General features: G+C 42.8%; 1 protein-coding gene across 5 annotated transcripts in view; it reads left to right on the top strand.

Moving 5' to 3' along the window:
* The window catches only part of LOC311136402 (dual specificity tyrosine-phosphorylation-regulated kinase 1A-like), a 59316-nt gene that overhangs the window by 24245 nt on the left and 16300 nt on the right, over nucleotides 1–18771 (top strand). For 2 of the 5 annotated variants that reach the window (XM_084170511.1, XM_084170512.1), the window contains exon 2: nucleotides 2274–2343. The exons of the other annotated variants lie outside the window; for them this stretch is intronic. In XM_084170511.1, the coding sequence (XP_084026637.1) occupies nucleotides 2334–2343 (10 nt within the window). In that variant the 5' untranslated portion in view covers nucleotides 2274–2333. The remainder of the gene's footprint in view (nucleotides 1–2273; nucleotides 2344–18771) is intronic. 5 annotated transcript variants of the gene reach the window in all.

Genomic DNA, 18771 nt, shown 5'->3' on the forward strand with positions numbered 1-18771 from the left:
ATACCTCCCTCTGCAACTGGATCCTGGACTTCCTGACGGGCCGCCCCCAGGTGGTAAGGGTAGGTAACAACACATCTGCCACACTGATCCTCAACACGGGGGCCCCTCAGGGGTGCGTGCTCAGTCCCCTTCTGTACTCCCTGTTCACCCATGACTGCATGGCCAGGCACGACTCCAACACCATCATTAAGTTTGCCGACGTCACAACAGTCGACAACGATGAGACAGCCTATAGGGAGGAGGTCAGAGACCTGGCCGTGTGGTGCCAGTATAACAACCTCTCCCTCAAAGTGACCATGACAAAGGAGATGATTGTGGATTACAGGAAAGAAGAGAACTGAGCACGCCCCCATTCTCATCGACAGGGATGTAGTGGAACAGGTTGAGAGCTTCAAGTTCCTTGGTGTCCACATCACCAACGAACTATCATGCTCCAAACACAACAAGACAGTCGTGAAGAGGGCACGACAAAGCCTATTCCCCCTCAGGAGACTAAAAATATTTGGCATGGGTCCTCATATCCTCAAAAAATTCTACAGCTGCACCATCGAGAGCATCCTGACTGGTTGCATCACTGCCTGTTATGGCAACTGCTCGGTCTCCGACCGCAAGGCACTACAGAGGGTAGTGCGTATGGCCCAGTACATCACTGGGGCCAAGCTTCCTGCCATCCAGGACGTCTATACCAGGCGGTGTCAGAGGAAGGCCCTCAAAATTGTCAAAGACTCCAGCCACCCTAGTCATAGACTGTTCTCTCTGCTACCGCACGGCAAGCGGTACCGGAGTGCCAAGTCTAGGTCCAAAAGACTTCTCAACAGCTTCTTACCCCAAGCCATAAGACTCCTGAACAGCTAATCATGGCTATCCAGACTATTTGCACTGCCCCCCCCCACCCCCCCACCCCATATTCTTATGCTGCTGCTACTCTGTTAATTATTGATGCATAAGTCATTTTAACTCTACCTACATGTACATATTTCCTCAACTACCTCAACTAGCCGGTTCCCCCGCACATTGACTCTGCACCGGTACCCCCCTGTATATATAGCCTCCCTACTGTTATTTTATTTGACTTCTGCTCTTTTTTTCTCAACACTTTTTTTGTTGTTGTTTTGTTTTATTTTACTTTTTTATTAAAAAATAAATGCATTGTTGGTTAAGGGCTGTAAGTAAGCATTTCACTAATGTCTACACCTGTTGTTTCCGGGCATGTGGCTAATAACATGTAATTTTATTTTATTTGAACTACTGAATTTGGCAAAAATATATCTGGCCTATATGATCATGACTAAATTATCCGTAACAGAGTCCCTGGTATCTATATTGAAGTGAGGCTGTTCCATTTATGCCACACTTGTAGGCCTAAAGCTTTACATTTGAGGTCAAATTACTATAACCTTCAGACAAGCAGAAGTGTTAGAATCTCTGAACACAAAACCAAGTCCATTTCTATGAAGCTTAATGTTTTGAATTAATCTCTGCACTACATTTACATTACATTTTAGTCATTTAGCAGACGCTCTTATCCAGAGCGACTTTACAGTTAGTGCATACATTTTTTTTTTTTATGCTGGCCCCCCGTTCTAACGGCGCCTGGGACGGGTATCTTATATAAACAAGAAGTCTCCGATTTCTCAGAAGTTTTCCTTTTTTTTCTTGTCTTGGTTTATTCTGCTTAGCCCATTTAGCAGCATCCAGAACCTCCTGGCTAGCATAGCTTTTTTTAAATGTGGAAACAGTTAGCGATGGATTATGTCGTTATTAGCGGCCATTGAGGAAAGCCAAGATGGGGGATGAAAGTTTTAAGTTAAAATGGTAGATGCAGGAAAAAGTCACATGAATAAAATGTTGGAAAAGTTGGGCAAAATCTGAGCTGGGCCAATTGGCTGTAAATTACGATCAATTGACTACAGTATCTGGTTTGTCGTACTTGCAGATCCACACCAATGATTGTGCTCAGGGCATAACATTTTACTTTGTGCCACTGTGGCAGGTAGATTAGAAAATCTATCAGCCACTCAGATTTCTTTACCAGCAAATATATTTGTATGTTCATTTCTCTACCATAAGCCGCCTCCAACGTTGTCTTAGAGAATTTAGCAGTACGTCCAACCGGCCTCACAACCACAGACCACGTGTAACCACACCAGCCCAGGACTTCCACATAATTAGATATAGGTAATAATCAAGGTTACAACATAGTCTAACAGGAAATAGCCTTCCAAGCACAAATACACTAAGGCTAATATAGTTGATTGTTTGTCTTTCTCCAGTGGGCTGTGGTTTGCTGCTGGACTCTCCTGCCAGGATGATATGAGAGTTACCAGGAGACGATGCATACAGGTTAGCTGCTGATCTCTCGCTTTCCCTTCCTTTCTCTCACTTTTTTTTGTTTAATGTTGGGGAAAATAGTGACCGTGACTTATGGACATATGTTTCATGCCTTCTTTACATCACTGGTGTGCAGTACCCTAAAAATATCATAGTAGGTTAAAACTGATTTCATGAATAGACTTACATGCCTCAGATAAATCCTTACCTGGGATGCATATGGGGGCGGCGGTAGCCACGGAGTTAGAGAGGCAGGCCAGTACATAGAGGGTTGCCAGTTTGAATCCCAGGACTGACGGGAACATTCTGGCGGGAGTGAATATCTTGCCATAGATTTTCAAGCCAATTTTAAGTCAAAACTGTAACTAGGCCACTCAAGAACATTCAATGTCATCTTGGTAAGCAACTCCAGTGCACATTTTGTTACATTACAGCCTTATTCTAAAATAGATTAAATAATTAAAAATTCCTCCTCAATCTACACACAATACCCCATAATGACAAAGCGAAAACAGATTTTTAGAAAGTTTTGCATATTTATTAAAAATAAAAAACAGAAATACCGTATTTTCATAAGGGACTTGAAATTAAGCTCCGGTGCATCCTGTTTCCATTGATCATCCTTGAGATGTTTCTATAACCTGATTGGAGTCCACCTGTGGTAAATTCAATTGATTGGACACACCTGTCTATATAAGGTCCCACAGTTGACAGTGCATGTCAGAGCAAAAACCAAGCTATGAGGTCAAAGGAATTGTCCGTAGAGATCTGAGACAGGATTGTGTTAAGGCACAGATCTGGGGATGGGTACAAAAAATGTCTGCAGCATTGCAGGTCCCCAAGAACACAGTGGCCTCCATCATTCTTAAATGGAAGAAGTTTGGAACCACCAAGACTCTTCCTAGAGCTGGCCGCCCACCCAAACTGAGCAATCGGGGGAGAAGGGCCTTGGTCAGGGAGGTGACCAAGAACCCGATGGTCACTCTGAAAGAGGTCCAGAGGTCATCTGTGGAGATGGTAGAACTTTACAGAAGGACAACCATCTCTGCAGCACTCCACCAATCAGGCCTTTATGGTAGTGGCCAGACGGAAGCCACTCCTCAGTAAAAGGAACATGACAGCCCGCTTGGAGTTTCCAAAAGGCACCTAAATGACTCTCAGACCATGAGAAACAAGATTCTCTGGTCTGATGAAAGCATGATTGAACTCTTTGGCCTGAATGCCAAGTGTCATGTCTGAAGGAAACCTGGCACCATCCCTACGGTGAAGCATGGTGGTGGCAGCATCACGCTGTGGGTATGTTTTTCAGCGGCAGGGACTGGGAGACTAGTCAGAATTGAGGGAAAGATGAATAGAGCACAGTACAGAGAGATCCTTGATGAAAACCTGCTCCAGAGCGCTCAGGACCTCAGACTGGGGCGAAGGTTCAACTTCCAACAGGACAACGACCCTCAGCACACAGCCAAGACGATGCAGGAGTGGCTTCGGGACAAATCTCTGAATGTCCTTGAGTGGCCCAGCCACAGCCGGACTTGAACCCGATTGAACATCTCTGGAGAGACCTGAAAATTGCTGTGCAGGACGCTCCCCATCCAACCTGACAGAGCTTGAGAGGATCTGCAGAGAAGAATGGGAGAAGCTTGTAGCGTCCTACCCAAGAAGACTTGAGGCTGTAATCGCTGCCAAAGGTGCTTCAACAACGTACTGAGTAAAGGGTCTGAATACTTATGTAAATGTCCTATTATTATTATTATTATACTTGTTTTTTTAATACATTTGCAAACATTTCTAAAAACCAGTTTTTGCTTCGTCATTATGGGCTAATGTGTGTTGATTGATAAAGGAAAAAAACAATTTAATCCATTTTAGAATAAGGCTGTAACGTAACAAAATGTGGAAAAAGTCAAGGGGTCTGAATACTTTTCGAATGCACTGTATATTTAGTTTTATGTTATTGTCCTGCTGAAAGGTGAATTTGTATCTCTGTGTCTGATGGAAAGCACACTGAACCAGATTTTCCTCTAGGATTTTGCTTGTTCTTAGCTCAATACAGTTTATTTTTATTAATAAAAAACTCCTTAGTCCTTGCCAATGACAAGTGGTACTCAGTGATGTGTTACATTTGCCTCAAACATACCGCTTTGTTTTCAGGTCAAAGTTAATTTCTTTGCCACATTTTTTTGCAGTTTTACTTTTAGTGCCTTATTGAAAACAGGATGCATGTTTTGGAATATTTTTTATTCTGTACAGGCTTCCTTCTTTTCACCGTTTGTATTGTGGAGTAACTACAATGTTGTTGATCCATCCTCAGTTTCCTCCTATTAAACTCTGTAACTGTTTTAAAGTCACCATTGGCCTCATTTTGAAATCCCTGAGCGGTTTCCTTCCTAGGAAGGACACCTGTATCTTTGTAGTGAATTGGTGTATTGATACACAATCTAAAGTGTAATTAATAACTTCACCATGCTCAAAGGGATATTCAATGTTGGCCTTTTTTACCCATCTACCAATTAGGTGCCCTTCTTTGCGAGGCATTGGAAAACCTCCCTTGTCTTTGTGGTGTAATCTTTATATGAAATTCACTGCTCAACTGAGGGACCTTACAGTTATCTGTATGTGTTGGGTACAGAGATGACGTAGTCATTCAAAAATCACAGTAAAGTCATAGAGAAAATGTGGCAAAGCAATGAACTTTTTGTCCTGAATACAAAGTGTTATGTTTGGGACAAATCCAAAACAACACATTACTGATTACCACTCTCCATATTTTCAAGCATAGTGTTGGCTGCATCATGTTATGGGTGTGCGGAGAGGACCAATGTTCCCTCTAAGCTACGCGGGGACGCGCAGTAGCCCAGAGACGTGACTACCGTGCGGAGCGCCAAATAAATATCAGCCCACAGAGAGAAGCATGAGATTGAACTTCACTCAACTTTCTAGAGTTTTCCCTGTTAGTTAACACTATCAACGTTTCCCTTTACTGTGGCAATTGTGATCTAATCAATGCAAAATTAGCCACTCTCAATGCAACATACCGAAACAAAACATATCATGCAAGAGATTTTGTTCTAGGCAGAACGTATCAGAGTAGGATTCTATTGTGCGTGACTCAGCCCATACTCTACACAGACCCATGATGCATAACCAATCAGAGCTGCAGTAGGCCTATATGCAAATAGACCATTGCCATATCAAATCAAATTGTATTGGTCACATACACATATTTAGCAGATGTTATTGCGGGTGTAGCGAAATGCTTATGTTCCTAGCTCCAACAGTGCAGTAGTATCTAACAATTCACAACAATACACACATGTAAAAGAATGAAATTAAGAAATATATAAATATTAGGACGACCAACGTTGGAGTGGCATTGACTAAAATACAGTAGAATAGAATACACTATATAGATTTGTTAAAAAAAAAAAGAAACATACTCTCACTGTCAACTGCGTTTATTTTCAGCAAACTTAACATGTCAATATTTGTATGAACATAACAAGATTCAACAACTGAGACATAAACTGAACAAGTTCCACAGACATGTGACTAACAGAAATTGAATAATGTATCCCTGAACAAAGGGGGGATCAAAATCAAAACTAACAGTCAGTATCTGTGTGCATCTCCTCCTCATGGACTGCACCAGATTTGCCATTTCTTGCTGTGAGATGTTACCCCACTCTTCCACCAAGGCACCTGCAAGTTCCCTGACATTTCTGGGGGGAATGGCCCTAGCCCTCACCCTCCAATCCAACATGTCCCAGACATGCTCAATGGGATTGAGATCCGGGCTCTTCTCTGGCCATGGCAGAACACTGACATTCCTGTCTTGCAGGAAATCATGCACAGAACGAGCAGTATGGCTGGTGGCATTGTCATGCTGGAGGGTCATGTCAGGATGAGCCTGCAGGAAGAGTACCACATGAGGGAGGAGGATGTCTTCCCTGTAACGCACAGCATTGAGATTGCCTGCAATGACAACAAGCTCAGTCCGATGATGCTGTGACACACCGCCCCAGACCATGACGGACCCTTCACCTCCAAATCGATCCCGCTGCAGAGTACAGCCCTCGGTGTAACGTTCATTCCTTCGACGATAAGCGCGAATCCGACCATCACCCCTGGTGAGACAAAACCGCGACTCGTCAGTGAAGAGCACTTTTTGCCAGTCCTGTCTGGTCCAGCGACGGTGGGTTTGTGCCCATAGGCGACGTTGTTGCCGGTGATGTCTGGTGAGGACCTGCCTTACAACAGGCCTACAAGCCCTCAGTCCATCCTCTCTCAGCCTGTTGCGGACAGTCTGAGCACTGATGGAGGGATTGTGCGTTCCTGGTGTAACTCGGGCAGTTGTTGTTGTCATCCAATACCTGTCCCGCAGGTGTGATGTTTGGATGTACCGATCCTGTGCAGGTGTTGTTACACATGGTCTGCCACTGCGAGGATGATCAGCTGTCCGTCCTGTCTCCCTGTAGCGCTGTCTTAGGCATCTCACAGTACGGACATTGCAATTTATTGCCCTGGCCACATCTGCAGTCCTCATGCCTCCTTGCAGCATACCTAAGGCACGTTCACGCAGATGAGCAGGGACCCTGGGCATCTTTCTTTTGGTGTTTTTCAGAGTCAGTAGAAAGACCTCTTTAGTGTCCTAAGTTTTCATAACTGTGACCTTAATTGCCTACCGTCTATAAGCTGTTAGTGTCTTAATGACCGTTCCACAGGTGCATGTTCATTAATTGTTTATGGTTCATTGAACAAGCATGGGAAACAGTGTTTAAACCCTTTACAATGAAGATCTGTGAAGTTATTTTGGATTTTTACGAATTATCTTTGAAAGACAGGTTCCTGAAAAAGGGACATTTCTTTTTTTTCTGAGTTTACATATGAAATGAATAAAGCAGTATGTAAACATTATTAAAGTGACCAGTGATTCTATGTATATAGGGCAGCAGCCTCTAAGGTGCAGGGTTGAGTAACCGGGTGGTAGCTGGCTTGTGATGGCTATTTAACATTCTGATGGCCTTGAGATAGAAGCTGTTTTTCAGTCTCTCGGTCCCAGCTTTGATGCACCTGTACTGACCTTGCCTTCTGAATGATTGCGGGGTGAACAGGCCGTGGCTCGGGTGGTTGATGTCCTTGATGATCTTTTTGGCCTTCCTGTGACATCGGGTGCTGTAGGTATCCTGGAGGGCAGACTGCACCAACCTCTGGAGAGCCCTGAGGTTGCGGGCGGTGCATTTGCCGTACCAGGCGGTGATACAGCCCGACAGGATGCTCTCAATTGTGCATCTGTAAAAGTTTTGACGGTCTTAGGGGCCAAGCCAAATTTCTTCAGCCTCCTGTGGTTGAAGAGGCGCTGTTGCGCCTTCTTCACCACACTGTCTGTGTGGGTGGACCATTTCAGATTGTCAGTGATGTGTACGCCGAGGAACTTGAAGCTTCTCACCTACTCCACTGCAGTCCAGTCGATGTGGATAGGGTGCTCCCTCTGCTGTTTCCTGAAGTCCACGATCAGCTCCTTCGATTTGTTGACGTTGAGGGAGAGGTTATTTTCCTGGCCCCACTCGGCCAGGGCCTTCACCTCCTCCCTGTAGGCTGTCTCGTCGTAATCAGGCCTACTACTGTTGTGCCGTCTGCAAACTTGATAATTGAGTTGGAGGCGTGCGTGGCCACGCAGTCATGGGTGAACAGGGAGTACAGGAGGGGGCTGAGCACACAACCTTGTGGGGCCCCTGTGTTGAGGATCAGCCAAGTGGAGATGTTGTTTCCTACCTTCACCACCTGGGGGCGGCCTGTCTGTGCCATTTTATATGGATCTGTGCCATTTACTTTGAACTGGACTGTGTTTACAGCTGTGGTCGTGAGCAGATGCGTTTGTCTTGAGATCAACGCAAGAGCTGCATGTAGCGACGTGTGCACATTTTGTTCATATCCATTGCTAGTTAGTGAGTTATTAGCCCAGTTATAGATAATTTGTAGTCAGCAATAGGGTAGTGATTGCTTCCTACAAGTCCACAAAATGTTTACATTTCTAGACATCTTTGAAAAGCCAGTCAGGTAAAGAGCTTTTTTTTGTCTTAAAGGGACAATGTTGTATTTTGAGACAAGCTTGGATAAATTAAGTAGCCAATAGGCAGAGGGTAGCATAATTTGTCTCATAATGTATGGGAATAATAATGCATTTTATTTTGTATTGTGGTTTCTTGCATCAAACAACACAACAACATTTTAACGGTTTTAATTGCAAGGAGATTGCAGAAGTTATTTCCTCACGAACAATCTGTCGGATAGAAATGGCCAACTCTTTCTGTTGTCGGGTGTTGAGAGCGGCCATGTTCCCACAGGTGAATTGTGAACGGACAAAATATGCCAGCTGCTGGCGCGAAATAGACCTGCTATTGTTCTTTGTAATACAGTGAACCTTAATATGGTGTTATGTTGACAATTTATTTGAAATGAAGTCTGTTAATTCGTAGTTATTTCAGTTGTTTCATATTCTAAGTAGCCTACAGTAAGCTACACTGAACAAAAATATAAATCAACATGCAACTATTTCAGTTTGAGTTACAGTTCATGTAAGGAAATCAGTCATTTGAAATAAATAAATTAGGCCCAAATCTATGGATTTCACATGACTAGGAGTACAGATATGCATCTGTTGGTCACAGATACTTTTTTTTTTAAAGGTAGGGGCGTCGATCAGAAAACCAGTCAGTATCTGGTGTGACGAACATTTGCCTCATGCTGCGCAACCCATCTCCTTCACATAGAGTTGATCAGGCTGTTGATTGTGGCCTGTGGAATGTTGTCCCACTCATCTTCAATGGCTGTGTGAAGTTGCTGGATATTGGCGGTAACTGGAACACGCAGTCGTACATGTAGATCCAGAGCATCCCAAACATGCTCAGTGGGTGACATGTCTGGTGAGTATGCATGCCATGAAAGAACTGGGAAATTTTCAGCTTCCAGGAATTGTGTACAGATCCTTGCGACATGGGGCCGTGCATTATCATGCTGAAACATGAGGTGATGGCAGCGGATGAATGGCGCGACAATGGGCCTCAGGATCTCGTCACGGTATCTATGTGCATTCAAATTGCCATTGATATAATGCAGTTGTGTTGTCTGTAGCTTATGCATGCCCATACCATAACCCCACCACCACCATTCACAACGTTGACATCAGCAAACCGCTCGCCCACATGACGTCATACACGCTGTGTGCCATCTGCCCGGTACAGTTGAAACCGGCATCAATCCGTGAAGAGCACACTTCTCCAGCGTGCCAATGGCCATCGAAGGTGAGCATTTGCCAACTGCAGTCGGTTACGACACCGAACTGCAGTCAGCTCAAGCCCTGGTGAGGACGACTAGCACGCAGATGAGCTTCCCTGAGACGGTTTCTGACAGTACGTGCAGAAATTCTTCAGTTGTGCCAACCTACAGTTTCATCAGCTGTCAGGGTGGCTGGTCTCAGACAAGCCCGCAGGTGAAGAAGCCGGATGTGGAGGTTCTGGGCTGGCGTGGTTACATGTGGTCTGCGGTTGTGAAGCCGGTTGGACGTACTGCCAAATTCTCTAAAACGACGTTGGAGGCGGCTTATGGTAGGGAAATGAACATAAAATTATCTGGTAACAGCTCTGGTGGACATTCCTGCAGTCAGCATGCTAATTGCACGCTCCCTCAACACTTGAGACATCTGTGGCATTGTGTTGTGTGACAAAACTGCACATTTTCGAGTGGCCTTTTATTGTCCCCAACACAAGGGGCACCTGTGTAATGATCATGCTGGATAATCAGCTTCTTGATATGCCACGCCTGTCAGGTGGATGGATTATCTTGGCAAAGGAGAAATGCTAACTAACAGGGATGTAAACACATTTGTGCACAAACTTTGAGAGAAATAAGCTTTTTGTGCATATGGAAAATTTCTGGGATCTTTTATTTCACCTCATGAAACATGGGACCAACACGTTACATGTTGTGTTTATATATTTGTTCAGTATATTGACCTAATCTGTATTTTCAGTTATTATTAGGGGTCTATGCCCGGAACGAGCTGGAACCCTATTATACAGTGGCTTGCGAAAGTATTCACCCCCCTTGGCATCTCTCCTATTTTGTTGCCTTACAACCTGGAATTAAAATGGCTTTTTTGGGGGTTTGTATCATTTGATTTACAGAACATGCCTTCCACTTTGAAGATGCAAAATAATTTTTTTGGTGGAACAAACAAGAAATAAGACAAAAAAAAACAGAACTTAACCGTGCATAACTATTCACCCCCCCTCCCAAAGTCAATACTTTGTCACAGATCATGTGACACTTAGATTGCACACAGGTGGACTTTATTTAACTAATTATGTGACTTCTGAAGGTAATTGGTTGCACCAGATCTTATTTAGGGGCTTCATAGCAAAGGGGGTGAATACATATGCACGCACCACTTTTCCGTTATTTATTTTTTATAATTATTTGAAACAAGTTATTTTTTAAATTTCACTTCACCAATTTGGTCTATTTTGTGTAGGGTAAACGTCCCTATTAAGCCCACCAAATCCGCTTTTCAGAATTTTTTTATATATACTGCCCCAATTTAAGGGAGAACATTTTAGTTAAAATTAAAGTCTAATCTCTCATTTGATGTGTCAATAATTCATTTATACCAATTTCTAATGTTTTTATTGTTTAATTTGTCAAAAAATGAAAGTCTGGCATGGGCTTAATGGGTACCTAATGTACCCTTTAAGGCCATGGGTGTTCCAAATAAGCCCACTTCAGATTTGTTGATAAATAAATATATATATTTTAACAATCTTAACAATACAAACTTGTTCTATTCAAATCTGTAATCTCTTAACTGTCAATAGATATTTTCATTTTGTCTCCACTCCTATCCTATTGCCGGTAAATGGCATTTGAAATAGGCTTGACCAGCCTTTTTGCTGTGTTGTCAACGCAGAAAAAGCTAAACTTACAACATGTCTCCTTTGGAATTTAGCCAAAAAACTATTTTCTAACAAAATCAGAACAATGGTTGAATTACTCTTCAGTACTTCATCTTTCAATATGTGCTGTTGGCATTTGAATTTGGCCAAAATGTCTGGTCCAGCCAACTGGTTGAAAGTGCAGATGTTTTTATGAAGATTTCTGAAGACCGACTGACTAAAAGAAAAACCGCTTGCAGGTTCAATACTAATGTTCTAAGGATAGTAAATGAGTCAATTTCAGGATTTACATTTAAAAAAGAACTTTAATTGATTTTCAAATGTTAATCACATTTAGGCTAGTAGTTGTAAAAACACATTTTAAAACCATTCAGTTCATTGTGGAATAACATTAAAACATAGTGGTCCTCTGTAGCTCAGCTGGTAGAGCACGGCGCTTGTAACGCTAAGGTAGTGGGTTCGATCCCCGGGACCACCCATACACAAAAAAATAAATATGTATGCACGCATGACTGTAAGTCGCTTTGGATAAAAGCGTCTGCTAAATGGCATATTATTATTATTATTATTATTTACATACAGTTCATTGTGAGGAGATATCAGTCATAACATCTTGAAGCTAATGTATCATTAGCCTAAACTTAAGCAAAATAAACAAACATTTCTGCAATTTCTAAACGTAGACCTATGCTCTTTGATGTGATTTTATCGTTTTAGTTATCTTAGTAGTGTAACATAACAGGTTATAGGGTGGTCTAAGCTTTATTTTGTTTGTTTGTTTCAATCTTTTGCCCACATTGTGGTTGTCTGTGCTTGCCAGTCTTACACTAACAAGTCTTTGATGACTTTCATCTTGTTTTTGTACAGATTTTCAATGACTTCATGATTGTGCAAATAGAATGATCCAGGTCCCTCCAGCTCTGCTTTGCAGAGGATGAACTTGAGCTCTACATCCTCAATCTTGTCCCTGGATGGGAGGAAGAATGTGTTGTTTGGCCCTCTGTCTAGGAACTTCATCGCATACCGTGCCACCCTCTGGTGGTGCTGACTCGTTAAGTGATCGTGCGATGTAATATGCCACTGGTTTCATGAACATGACAGCATAGTACACATCTCTCTCCGCTGTGAAGGTTGTGGTACAGGTTTCTGTATTCTCATTTGCCTCTTGCCTCATTGCCCACTGCCTCCGATGCATTTGCCTTCTCCAGAGGAGCCTTCTTGGTCTTGCCATCCTTTGGTTGTTTCTTTTTTGCTGCCTTCTTTTTCTCACTTTCCCCTAGACGCATCAAGGCTTGTTCAGATGTTAGACTCTCCATATTTTAGAGTGTTGATTCTCTGTCTTTTGGCTGGATTGCTCTTCTTGGTTGGCATGATGCGTTGCAGGAAGAAATCTTTGATGCCAATGCCTGATGAGGGTGAAGGGCTTGAAGTTGCAGAGTATGCAGATGTTGATGGCTGGGGTTCCGACTTCCTTATGGTCAGTTCCGGATGGTCCCGCATGAAGCGTTCAAACCATTTTCTGCCGGGGGTTTGAAGTTCCTTTGCTATCACAACCTCTTGAACGAGATCGAGAAGATCCGTCCGGGTAAAGCCCCAACCCCACCGGCAAAGGACCTGAAGAGATGGAGAATGACAAAGTATTAGTCCTGGACGCACGTGTGAGCACACACACACACTTCTGCACGCGCACACAAACACGTACACAGGCACACACACATACCCACAGGTCACACATTGATAACCACTGGATTAGGCAAAATCACATTTTTCATGACCTCATATTAGGCTACCCACTGTTTCATGTTATCTTTTTCTTAGCCTATCAGTCACTACAGTATAACCCTACCTGAAGACACTCTGAAATCTCCTGCTTTACCGCTGGACTCCGGTAGATCACATGTCCCTGTTGTGCATCAATGCTCAGCTGCTCCTTCATTTTCATGCAAGAAGTAATTAGCTATACTCATTTACATCCACCCCAGACAGTGTGATATTTTTGATATTTTTTTAAGCCCACCAGGTAAAATTTTTTTTTTAAATAAAGATAAACATACACATTTATTGTCTATTTAACAGTGTAATAATATAAACTGCATACAAAAATGTAGACTATACCTGCTTATCATGCTTTATGTCATTGCAATGAACCATACTATGCAGCTACTTTATTGATGCAGCATGTGGTCTGTTTGCTAGCATGCTAAAACTCATATTTTGATTTCAAAAGAATACATATTTCTAATTCAAGTAATATTCTAACATGTCTTATTCAAAACACTAGTCAATTTTGATAACAAATGAGTACTTACCAAAAACCGGAGTAGAAATATGCAAAACATGTTATCTTCTGAGGGTACCAAAATCACCAAAGTTTTTTTGCAACTTCTTCTGGGATTAGCAGGCACATGTCACACACATGCTTTGATAACTCAATATTGACAAATCTGATTGGCTTACAATAATAAGTGTCATTTATGTAACAAGCAGCTTCATTGGAAGAAACATTACACAGTGAAAAATGTTTTTTATTTTTTATTATTTGACTCAGAAGTTGCAAGTGGGCTTAATAGGGACGTTTACCCTATGTCCATTACATGAAATCCAAATAAAAATCCATTTAAATTACAGGTTGTAATGCAACAAAATAGGAAAAAGGTTAAGGGGGATGAATACTTTTGCAAGGCACTGTAATTCTTTGGATGATTATTTTATTTTTGGAGAGCTATAGCTCTGAAATGGTAAGATCTACAGAGACCAAACTTGGTGGGATGGTGTAAGTTGGTGGCCGAGTACATCTGGTTACACGTGGTGCAACTCGGCCAAATGGTGGCGCTATAAAGAACATTTGACTTCAAAAGGTCAGCCCTGCCTCCTCGTTTGACCTAGAGTCTCGGAATTTGGTACAGAGGTTCCCAAGGAACAGTTTAGCCTCAGCCCAAACTGTGTCGTCATTGCCAGCTGTTGTCTTAGCTCTCTCAAATTACACCTGTGATTGCTTTATGCCTCTCTCCCATGTCAATATGGTTTGCTTATTGCTTTTTCGGTTATTTCTAATTGTACTATTTCACTGTAGATCCCCCAGCCCAGCTAAACCTGCCTTAGATAGCTCCTTTGTCCCACCACCCATACACGCGGAGACCGACTCAATCGGTGCCTCCAGTGATGCTATCTCTTTCATTGTTACCCAACGCTTAGGTTTACCTCCACTTTACTCATATCCTTCCATATCCTTGTCTGTACATAATGCCCTGAATCTATTCTACAACGCCCGGAAATCTGCCCCCTTTATTCTATGTACCCAACGCACTGGAAGACCAGTTCTTAAAGCCTTTAGCCGTATCCTTATTCTAGTCCTCCTCTGTTCCTCTGGTGATGTAGAGGCTAACCCAGGACCTGCAGCCCTCATTATCACTCCTACTCCCCAGGCGCTATCATTTGTTGACTTCTGTAATCGCAAAAGCCTTGGTTTCTTGCATGTTAATATCAGAAGTCTACATCCTAAGTTTGAGTTATTCCCTGCGTTAGCACACTCCGCCGACCCTGATGTTCTAGCAGTGTCTGAATCCTGGCTTAGGAAGGCCACCAAAAATTCTGAAATGTCTTATCCCCAACTATAACATTTCCGTCTAGATAGAACTGCCAAAGGGGGTGGAGTTGCAATCTACTGTAGAGAGTGCCTGCAGAGCTGTATCATACTATCCAGGTCTGTGCCCAAACAGTTTGAGCTTCTACTTCTAAAAATCCACCTTTCCAGAAATAAGTCTCTCACTGTTGCCGCTTGTTACAGACCCCCCTCAGCCCCCAGCTATGCCCTGGACACCATATGTGAATTGATTGCCCCCCATTTATCCTCAGAGTTCGTACTGCTTGGTGACCTAAATTGGGATATGCTAAACACCCCGGCCATCCTACAATCCAAACTAGATGCCCTCAATCTCACACAAATTATCAACGAACCTACCAGGTACAACCCTAAATCCGTAAACATGGGTACCCTCATAGATATCATCCTGACTAACTTACCCTCTAAATACACCTCCGCTGTCTCAGCGATCACTGCCTTATTGCCTGCGTCCGTAACGGGTCCGCGGTCAAACGACCACCCCTCATCACTGTCAAACGCTCCCTAAAACACTTTAGCGAGCAGACCTTCCTAATTGACCTGGCCCAGGTATCCTGGATGGATATAGATCTCATTCCGTCAGTAGAGGATGCCTGGTTGTTCTTTAAAAGTAATTTCCTCTCAATCTTAAATAAACATGCCCCATTCAAAAAAATACAGAGCTAAGAACAGATATAGCACCTGGTTCTCCTCAGACTTTACTGCCCTTGACCAGCACAAAAACATCCTGTGGCGTACTGCATTAGCATCAAATAGCCCCCGCGATATGCAACTTTTCAGGGAAGTTAGGAACCAATATACACAAGCAGTCAGGAAAGCAAAGGCTAACTTTTTCAAACAGAAATTTGCATCCTGTAGCACTAACTCCAAAAAGTTTTGGGACACTGTAATGTCCATGGAGAATAAGAGCACTTCCTCCCAGCTGCCCACTGGACTGAGGCTAGGAAACATTATCACCACCGATAAATCTACAATAATCGAGAATTTCAACAAGCATTTTGCTACGGCTGGCCATGCTTTCCAGTTGGCTACCACTACCCCGGCCACCAACTCTGCACCCTCCGCTGCAACTTGCCCATGCTGGACCTATGGCAGTCTCTATGGGGGTGCCACAGGGTTCAATTCTTGGGCCGACTCTTTTCTCCGTGTATATCAATGATGTCGCTCTTGCTACTGGTGACTCTCAGATCCACCTCTACGCAGACGACACCATTTTGTATACATCTGGCCCTTCATTGGACACTGTGTTAACAAACCTCCAAACGAGCTTCAATGCCATACAACACTCCTTCAGTAGCCTCCAACTGCTCTTAAACACTAGTAAAACTAAATGTATGCTCTTCAATCGAACGCTGCTGGCACCCGCCCACCCGACTAGAATCACTACTCTCGACGGGTCTGACCTAGAGTATGTGGACAACTACAAATACCTAGGTGTCTGGTTAGACTGTAAACTATCCTTCCAGACTCACATTAAGAATCTCCAATCCAAAGTTAAATCTAGAATCGGCTTCCTATTTCGCAACAAAGCCTCCTTCACTCATGCTGCCAAACATGCCTTCGTAAAACTGACTATCCTACCGATCCTTGACTTCGGCGATGTCATTTTCAAAATAGCCTCCAACACTCTACTCAGCAAATTGGATGTAGTCTATCACAGTGCCATCCGTTTTGTCTCCAAAGCCCCATACACTACCCACCACTGTGACCTGTACGCTCTTAATGGCTGGTCCTCACTACATGTTCGTCGTCAAACCCACTGGCTCCAGGCCATCTATAAATCACTGCTAGGCAAATCCCCTCCTTATCTTAGCTCATTGGTCACCATAGCAGCACCCACCCGTAGTCTGCGCTCCAGCAGGTATATCTCACTGGTCATCCCCAAAGCCAACACCTCCTTTGGCTGCCATTCCTTCCAATTCTCTGCTGCCAATGACTGGAATGAATTGCAAAAATCTCTGAAGCTGGAGACTCATCTCCCTCACTAACTTTAAGCATCAGTTGTCAGAGCAGCTTACCGATCACTGCACCTGTACACAGCCCATCTGAAATTAGCCCACCCAACTACCTCATCCCTATATTGTTATTTATTTTGCTCTTTTGCACCCCAGTATCTCTATTTGCACATAATCTCTTGCACATCTAGCATTCCAGTGTTAATACTAATTGTAATTATTTTGCGCTATAGCCTATTTATTGCCTTACCTCCATAACTTGCTACATTTGCACACACTGTATATATATTTTCTGTTGTGTATATATATTTTTTTGTTGACTTTATGTTTTTTTTACCCCATATGTAACTCTGTTGTTGTTGTTTTTATCGCACTGCTTTGCTTTATCTTGGCCAGGTCGCAGTTGTAAATGAGAACTTGTTCTCAACTGGCTTACCTGGTTAAATAAAGGTGAAATAAAAATAAATAAAAAATATAGGGTAAACACTGTGTAAAGAATGTGTGCCCACATGACTAAGTTGGTTTGGTTTGGATAAAAGCGAGCTGTGTAAGTGCAAGAGATGGAGTCAAAACTGGAACCTGCATTCATACATGCGTGCATGCTCTTCCATAGTGTTCAACCTTGACTTTTGCCATGATACGAGCATGGCTCAGAGGTATTTTATTTCTGTATTTCTTCTTTCAATATTTTTGTGAGCAGTGTCAATCAAAGGTGGGGTAAGTGCAATCGAAATGGCAGTGCACCATCAGTCTTCACTTGTCAGTAGGTTGAGGTTTTCCATAACCTGATTCTGGGTAGGCTTGGGTGGTATTCCATATATACCGCATTCTGGGGTATTTAGAAATAGCCACGGGATGGTTTTTCAATACCATCAATACATACTTATTTGTAGCTACTTTTTAAGTAAATGCCTGCAGTCAACTTGTGCAATACGTTAGGAGATAAAGTGCATCGCGTTCTTCATTTCACCTGTCACATTATTTTACATTATGAAGCTTACCGTAGTTCCCCAGAACGGTTGAGCCAGTCACGTGCTTGTTTGTCAACAGCACAACGGGAGAAAGCGGGAGCAGGTGAGTCCAGCTGTGTATTGACGGGTCGCATTTTATATTGAACGTCAACACTGTCTTTTTGCTTCAATAGAGTGATCAGGGACGTGCAATTAGTTTTTTTTTCACATTTAAAAAGTAATTGGCTTTAACCTGGAAATATTAGCATAGCCTACACCAGGGTTCTTCAATTCCGGTCCTGGAGGGCCGAAACACTTCCGTTTTTTATTTCTACCTGGTAGTAAATTGCACTCACCTGGTGTCCCAGGTCTGAATTAGCCCCTGATAAGAAGGAGAGGATGAAAAACAGAGGTGTTTCGGCCCTCCAGGACCGGAATTGAAGAACCCTGGCCTACACATTGCATTCATATTTCAGTAGCCTTAATTGCATTGCATGTCCAAGCCATGGACATTGCCTTAGGCTTATAGCCTTAAGATTAGCCTACCATTGCCATTGATATGGCTTGTACAGTGCATTCGGAAAGTATTCAGACCCCTTCACTTTTTCCACATTTTGTTTCGTTACAGCCTTATTCCAAAATGGATTAAATAACACATTTTCCTCATCAATCTACACACAATACCCCATAATGACAAAGTAAAAACAGTTTTTAGAAATGTTTGCAAATTATATAAAAATTTGAAAACCAATACCTTATTTACATTCGTGTTCAGACCCTTTGCTATGAGACTTGAAATTGAGCTCAGGTGCATCCTGTTTCCATTGATCATCTTTGAGATGTTTCTACAACTTGATTGGAGTCCACCTGTGGTAAATTCAATTGATTGGACATGATTGGGAAAGGCACACAACTGTCTATATACAGTAAGGTCCCACAGTTGACAGTGCATGTCAGAGCAAAAC

This window comes from Coregonus lavaretus (assembly GCF_964263955.1).
Source record: "Coregonus lavaretus genome assembly, chromosome: 10".
In the NCBI taxonomy this organism is placed as follows: Eukaryota; Metazoa; Chordata; class Actinopteri; order Salmoniformes; family Salmonidae; genus Coregonus; species Coregonus lavaretus.